The sequence below is a fragment of the Populus trichocarpa genome, chromosome 8 (assembly GCF_000002775.5).
Source record: "Populus trichocarpa isolate Nisqually-1 chromosome 8, P.trichocarpa_v4.1, whole genome shotgun sequence".
NCBI lineage: Eukaryota > Viridiplantae > Streptophyta > Magnoliopsida > Malpighiales > Salicaceae > Populus > Populus trichocarpa.
In genome coordinates, this window is record NC_037292.2 from 13,342,391 (window position 1) to 13,350,203 (window position 7,813).

The 7,813-nt window shown below is 36.1% G+C and overlaps 1 protein-coding gene across 1 annotated transcript; it reads left to right on the top strand.

Moving 5' to 3' along the window:
• Positions 1–1,514: 1,514 nt before the first annotated feature.
• Positions 1,515–4,228, top strand: LOC7473225 (polygalacturonase 1 beta-like protein 3). The gene is made up of 2 exons (XM_002311741.4): positions 1,515–2,059; positions 2,211–4,228. The coding sequence occupies exons 1-2, from the start codon at positions 2,000–2,002 to the stop codon at positions 4,050–4,052; spliced, it is 1,902 nt and encodes a 633-aa protein (XP_002311777.2). The 5' UTR covers positions 1,515–1,999; the 3' UTR covers positions 4,053–4,228.
• Positions 4,229–7,813: the final 3,585 nt, after the last annotated feature.

Consider the following 7,813-nt stretch of genomic DNA (forward strand, 5'->3'; position numbering starts at 1 on the left):
ATTCGTTAAGTCGATTAGCCATCCCTTCACAATAGAGTTTTATGTTTTTCATCTTTTAAAGTTGGGATCTTTTGGTTCTGGTTGCAGAATGTCATCATTTATGTATCCCAAATGTCTTTTTCTAAGATATTCATCTCCACAATTTGGAACCATAAAGCATAATGAGTGGCATTAAGTTTGATACCAATCTGTACAGGTGCACTATCATAGATTATTGTTGGGGTTTAGGCCTGGTTCTGCATGATCCATTCTTAACGTGAGATTGTCAAAATTTATAGCTGTATTCGGTTGCTTTTGTTCAATCAAGTTAGTTGATGTTGGTGCATCCATTGCCTTAGTTTCTCTAAGGTTGTTAGTAGTCATTCAAGATGCAAAGAATGGATCTCTACTCCGATACCATGTTAAATCAGAGAGAAATTCTTGTACAAAATGTGATTATATCACTCCTTTTTTCTGTTACAAAATAGTGTTTTATATATACAAGCAACCCTTCCTAAGATAACTATGACAATAAAATAAATCTAATTAATCCCATAACTATCAGGATGTATACAATCACGAGATAATGAAATTCATCCCTAATGTTTTGATTCTGCAGCTCACGCTAAGAGGAACCATGATATTTTTGTCATAAATTTTGATAATAGGGTTAATTTGATCATATTTGATACATCGAGGACCAAACTTAAAATAGTTTTGTTTAGAAACCCGACAGAGATTCACAAAACAGCCAAAGAACAAATACGTTTGTTGTCTTTGCTAAAATCATTATTGATGTGCTGATATTAAAAATAAATTTTAAAAAATATTATTTTAATATATTTATAAATAAAAGATATTTTTAAGAACAATCTTAACTAGAGTTACGAAAGGCACTAAATGATAAACATGGTAGGTGATCAATCATGAAACTAGTCTTCTCAAAACTCTCAATAGAATTACATACTATGCCATTATCACGAGCTTTGTCAAGGCCCTTCAGGACAGAGCTAGAGATGGTTGCTATTTTCTCATAATGCTGAATGGAAAATCGAGTCACGGAAAGATTCTATAAACTCCAAAACTAGTAACATGGTAAAACAAAATCATGAGCGGCTAACGCGTGAAAGAGAGAGTGACATCTCGCCAATCACGAGGAGACACGTATCCATCAGAAATCGCGTACGTGCCTCTATCCCAATTTTCAAGCTGCCTTTCACTAAAAGAGTCAAAGCTCCCTTGACTCTTACCCATTAATCTAACACTTAAACACTTCTCTGCTCGTGTTGGACAAATTAATTTTTTAAAAAAAATTATTTGAAATGTGGGGCCTATCAATGACATCAAGGGTTTTTGGTATTATCTCTTTGAGAAGAGAATATAAATTGGTTGATCCATTGTGCCCACTAGAAATCCATTTCTCGGAAAAATAATGCCATACAACCTTATACGCGCAGTGGTATTTTTAGAGCTTCTGTGGGTTCTATACAGCTGCATTAGGGCCTATAAATTCCCCCATTATTCACTCCACTTCCCACGGCCCATCTCCCTTCTCTTCCTCTTCGTCCTTTGACTTTGTTTTCTCGAATATCCCCTGCCTTTACAGCTGAGATAATGCACAAGTAGTCTAGTATACTGTCGATGTAATTTTCCCTCTCGTGTGTGTGTGATTTTTTGGTGGGTTATGGCCTAATGGGTAGGCTTTGAAACCCGAGTTGCTGGCAGTATGATTAATTGTCTTTTCGACTATGCACTTGAGAGTTAATAAGACTTGTAACTCAGCCGACCGGAGTCTTGACTCCTTGAGTGTCAATGCTCAGGAACCAGGAACCACAAACCCAGAGACAAACTTTTAAAATTAAAAAATATATATATTGTTTAATTGTTACCCCCATTAAATAGTACACTCTCTCTCTCTCTCCCTCCCTCCCTCTGTAAAGTTTAGGGTCCTTTTATATATATTTCATCAATTCACAACCCTACAAACCCACCAACATTCTCACTCTTCTCTCTTAAAAAAATGCATATTCTTCACCCCATTACCCTTCTTCTCTCCCTTTCCTTCGTCTCATTGCTCAATGTAAGTAAGCCTATCCTCTACGCCCGCGTCCTCCTGACTGCTGCTTTCAGTCTTGTTCTCTCTTGTCTGTTTTATGTTTTTGCTGCGTGATTCTCATACAAATTATTGGTTAAAACTTGCTGTTTATTTCTCAAATCACAATGCATTGCAGGTGAATCATGCAGCAGTTGGCAGTGGAGATTCGCCAAACGGTGAGAGCCCATTTACGCCCAAGGCATCTCTAGTTCGGTACTGGAACAAGGAGATCCACACGGTTTTACCAAAATCTGGTTTTTTCATCTCCAAAGCCTCCCCGTTGAGTCCTGTCGATTTGGCAACATTTGCTAAACTCGCCTCCCAAAATGCTCTCTCCGCTCAACTCCCAGCCTTTTGTTCCTCTGCCGAACTCTTCTGCTTCCCTGATTTGTCTCCCAGTCTTGAAAAGCATGACCATGACTCCCATTTCGCTATCTATAACAACAAGAATTTCAGCAATTACGGCACTGATCGAGCCGGTGGAGCGGACTCTTTCAAGAACTATTCCGATGGTGACAATATCCCGGTCGACTCGTTCCGCCGGTACGGCCGCGACGCCGCCGGTCACGGCGAGTTGTTTTCCAGTTATGCCCCTGACTCCAACGTTGTTGACCAGAGCTTTAACACCTATGGCGCTGGTGCGACTGGCGGCGCTGGAGAGTTCAAGGGGTACAATGTGGAGGTAAACAACCCAAATCTTCGCTTTGTTTCCTATTCTGATAGTGCTAATGGGAAGGGCCAGAAGTTCTCGACTTACACAGAGAATGCGAATGCTGGACCGGGTCAAGCTTTCACCAGTTATGGGAAGAACGGGAATGGAGCTCCCAATGAGTTCTCTGGTTATGGGACGAGCTCGAATGTGGTTGGTTCAGATTTCACCAACTATGGTGAGACTGCCAATGGGGCTAATGATACTTTCAAGTCTTACGGAGTTGATGGGAATGTTCCACAGAATAATTTCGTGAACTATGGCGATGGTGGGAATGCTGGTGTTGATAGCTTCGCCACTTACAGGGAAAAATCAAATGTTGGGGATGATTCCTTTCAAACTTATGCCAAGAATTCGAATGCAGAGAAAGCCAATTTCGCCAATTATGGAAAATCCTTCAATGAAGGGACTGATAAGTTCTCTGGCTATGGGAATGGAGCAATGGGGCAGCAGATTGGGTTCAAGATCTACGGAGTAAACACCACTTTCAAAGACTATGCCAATAAGAAGGGTGTCACTTTTGCTGGGTACACTAGCGCAAGCACTGCCGATGCTTCAATGAAGGTAAACAGTGACAGTGTGGTAAAAAACAATAAGTGGATAGAGCCCGGAAAATTCTTCCGGGAGTCGATGTTGAAAAAGGGAAGTGTGATGCCAATGCCGGACATTCGAGACAAAATGCCCAAAAGATCCTTTCTGCCTCGCTCCATCATCTCCAAACTACCCTTTTCCACCTCCAAAATTGATCAGCTAAAGGAGATTTTTCATGCTAGTGATAATTCAAGCATGGAGAGGATCATTTTGGATGCTCTTGAAGAGTGTGAGAGATCACCCAGCCCTGGCGAGACCAAGCGCTGTGCGGGCTCGGCCGAGGACATGATCGATTTTGCAACCTCTGTGTTAGGCCGCAACGTGGCTGTCCGTACGACGGATAACGTGAATGGGTCGAAGAAAAACATCATGATTGGATCGATCAAAGGGATCAACGGTGGGAGAGTGACCAGGTCAGTCTCTTGTCACCAGACCCTCTATCCTTACCTGCTCTATTACTGCCACTCTGTTCCCAAAGTTCGGGTCTACGAAGCCGATCTTTTGGATCCAAATAGCAAGGCCACGATAAATCATGGTGTTGCCATCTGCCACTTGGATACATCTTCCTGGAGCCCCACCCATGGAGCCTTTTTGGCCCTGGGTTCGGGTCCGGGCCGGATTGAGGTCTGTCACTGGATTTTTGAGAATGATATGACATGGACCATTGCCGAAGCCTAATTTAATTAATTAAGCAAATGTTTTTTTTTCTCTCTCTAATTTGGGTTGGAACCGTTTGCTAAGATAACTTAGCTGCTGGCTCCACCCTAAAAGTTGGTCGAATTGGTCTATTTATTTCTTATGGCTTACTTCTTTTTATCTTTATGAGTGAAATTATTACTATGTTTTGCAGTTTTTTTGGAAGATGTTTATTATAATTATTGTCAATTATACATTAAATCTTGCACCAAATGTTTAATTTCTTACTCATAACCCTTGCAATTTATCCCACTCCTAAAAATATCCTTTATTTTTTAAAAAAAAAATATGGCTAATAATAAATGAAATATCATAGACCATGCTTGTTTGATAACAATTACGGTATAATCTATATTTTTATTAAAAGCATCAAAACAATATTTTTAAATAAAAAACATCGATTACTCCACAACCAAGTTCTTAAATGTTATGGTCATGTTTGTTTTTTGCGTTTTAATAATATTTTTAAAAAAAATTAAATTTACTTCACATTAATATTTTTTTAGTATTTTTAGATTATTTTGATGCGATGATACCAGAAATGATTTTTAAAAACTAAAAAAATATTATTTTAATATATTTTTAAGTGAAAAGCAATCGTCACTACACTTCTAAACACGCTTATACTCTACGCCTACTAAATTCTTTTTCCAACCCTAACAACTCAGAACTCTAAGAGGTTTTGATTATTAATTTTTGTATAATCTTCACGGATGATAATAGAAAAACCACTTTCAAAATTAAGTGCTTCATTACAGATTTATATGATTTTTTTATTTAAAAGTGGTTACCAAACTATATATCCACATATTTAATCCCTAGAAGTACAAGACAAAAGCTAAAGCCTAACTATATAGCAGTTAGCAAGCAATATGTGTATCCACATATTTATTGGATAATGCGGCAAAATGTGGCTACAGGAAAAAAGATGAGGTGGTCCTTGGACCATCCAATTTGTGGTAACATTATTCAGCCCGGACAAACATCTTTCGGCACTATTGCATTTTTTTTTAATTTAAAATTATATTGAAATATTTTTTTTATTTTTTAAATTTTATTTTTATATCATCATATCAAAACAATTTAAAAATATCTAAAAATTAATTTTAAAAAAAATCAAAAACAATCTTGAAATGTAAAAAGAAACTGTATGCTATAAATGCAAAGGCGCATTATAAATGGTCTCCAGCGAGCAATGGACGCGCAGATTTTTGACAGATTTTACTGGTAATTGTTGGGTGCACAAACTTTCATGACATAACTGTGTTATTTAATAAAATAATACAATCAATCACTCACAGGATAGGCATGTGGATTCAGAACAGCTCAGTATTTGTGGTTGGCCATAGCACCTAAATCCAGCCAAGATAAGATAATTTTAAGTTTAATTATTATAATAAATGTCGGCACTGTATTTATCAAAGCTATAAAACTACCCGGTCTATTCGAGTCAAGGCTAGTGTCACTGTTCGGAAAAGTTAACCCCTCAAATTAATTTCTTAAATAGATAGGTTAAACGACGAAGTTTTGTAAAGAATCATTCAAAACAAGAATCAACGGTTTATTGATCAGCTTTTAATCTAGGTTACAAGTTAATTCATATTTTTTAATCAATTTAAATGAATTTTTGTTTTTTTTTTAATTCAGACCGGAATATTTTCCCTCCATACATTGTGGACTGAGACTAATGGGCATTGTATTTTAATTATTAAGATTCATATTTGTATAATTTAAATTTTTATGTTTAATTTACAAGTAAATTTCTTTCGCACAAGAATATAATTTTTTAGCTGGAAATATGCCTATTTTGCTATAGATAACTAGATGTTAGTTAATGTAAATCTTTTTTAGTTTAACGTGGGTGTCCAGGCCAGTTTGCGCGCACCCCGACTAATCCCACGGGCCCTGAAGTTAACGACCATGTAAGCCTCCAGTGGCCATCATATGAGCAACCACGAAGCTCGAACCTGAGACCACAGAGGGAGCAAACTTTCTGGTCCCAAGCTCTTACCATTGGACCACCACCTAGATGGTTTAGTTAATGTAAATCTTGATGCAACCAATGACCAAGTCTCTATGTTAAACTTTTGGATTGCTATGTAATGAAATTGATCTCGTGAACTCCACTTGGTAATTATTCTATATCTTGTGGTGAGGGGTATTAATTCATGTTTCTTACACTTTACTTTATTATTCATTTTAGTTAATATTAGATAATGTATCTTGCTTCCTATGAATTGGAAATTCTTTAATGTGTTTAATCTTGAATGGATATTATAATTACCTTAAAGTTGTTCTTATATCATGAATAAATATTCACATGGTTGTGTTGTGGTTTGCTTTTAACATATAAATATAAGAAAGGGAAATAGAATTTGCAAAAAGAAGTAGTGTGACTTGTGTTAATGTTGTGATGATAATGATTTAGGGTAATTGAATTGAGTTTGAGAAATAATTTTCTTGAAATGTGTAGGATTAGTCGATAACTCGGGATGTTATAAATATAGAAGAAACTTTGTCAAAATTTTAATAGAATAAAAAAATCAAAATCAATTAGTTTTTAATTAATACTAAATTGTTTGAAAAAAAAAATAAAGATAAAATTAAAAAAACATAAAATTTTATATAATCCATCCATAATAATACGGAGATGATGAATAATGAAGTCTTGCACAGTAAAAGCTATGTTTCTAGAGTAATAGTTAATTTTACATGCAGGGTCTGAATTAAAAAATCTCAATTTAGTACCAAATTTATGACCCTATCAACAATTAAGTACTGCTAAGTCTTCCAAAGAATTTAACATTAAAAAACAGACGTGTTTATGAGAAATTAGCATTATTAAATTAATCGCCCAACAAATTGGACAAAATTGATATGACCTTCTAACCAAATTGAAAAAAGAAAAGAAAAAAAATCATTAAATAATTGAGCTTCAGTGCGTGACAACTAAGATAAAATTCCCGCCATAGATCGTTTGGTGGGGGAGTAGAGACGCGGTGAAGAAATGGGATGATGCCTTCCCGAGATAGTGCCATCCTTGTTCCCGCTCTTCTTCGCCATTAATGCCTCTTGCTTGCTAGCTCGGAGTCCAAGCTTCCTATTGCTCCTTCTCTTCGCAAACTTTGACCAAAATTATTCAGAAACATTATTGCTATCATTTAATATTTAGGAGCTGCAGTTTCATATTCAATTACTGACTGAGAGGGCTGAGATAAAATAACATAATCCAATTGTATAATCCTGGAGGCTGGAGGCTGAACATATATTTTATTATCTCATCAATTGAGCACTGCTAGGTACGCTCTCGAAGCTGATTTGCGCATGCGTATATTCAACCACTGCGCTCCATGTCCATGTCCGGAGGTAGCAGCTCCATCTCTGGCGCGCGCAAGATCTTCTAATAAGATAAAAACTTTGACCTTCTGGTGGCATGACTGGCTATTTGTTGACTCGTGTTTTGTTGCGGTTGAGATGTATTTTTATGAAAGAGATTATATGTGTGATTAAATAAATTAAGAATTATATATAAAATTACATGACATGTTTATACATACATATAATTAAATAAATCAAGAATTATATGTATTAATAAAAAAAAATCATTAATGACAGATGAAGAAGAAAACGGGAAAATTAATAAACATATATAGATAAAGATATTTGATTCTGCAACACATGCTTTTGACCTGTGTTTAATGATTTTGTTTATCAAAATCAGATTTCTATTTAACCAAACGATA

What these genes read in the sequence shown, in the direction of transcription:
- LOC7473225 (XM_002311741.4), top strand. Translation starts at nt 2,000, where the DNA reads ATGCATATTCTTCACCCCATTACCCTTCTTCTCTCCCTTTCCTTCGTC. An exon ending in CCTTCGTCTCATTGCTCAAT is followed by an intron (nt 2,060 to 2,210) that starts GTAAGTAAGCCT and finishes AATGCATTGCAG; the next exon opens with GTGAATCATGCAGCAGTTGG.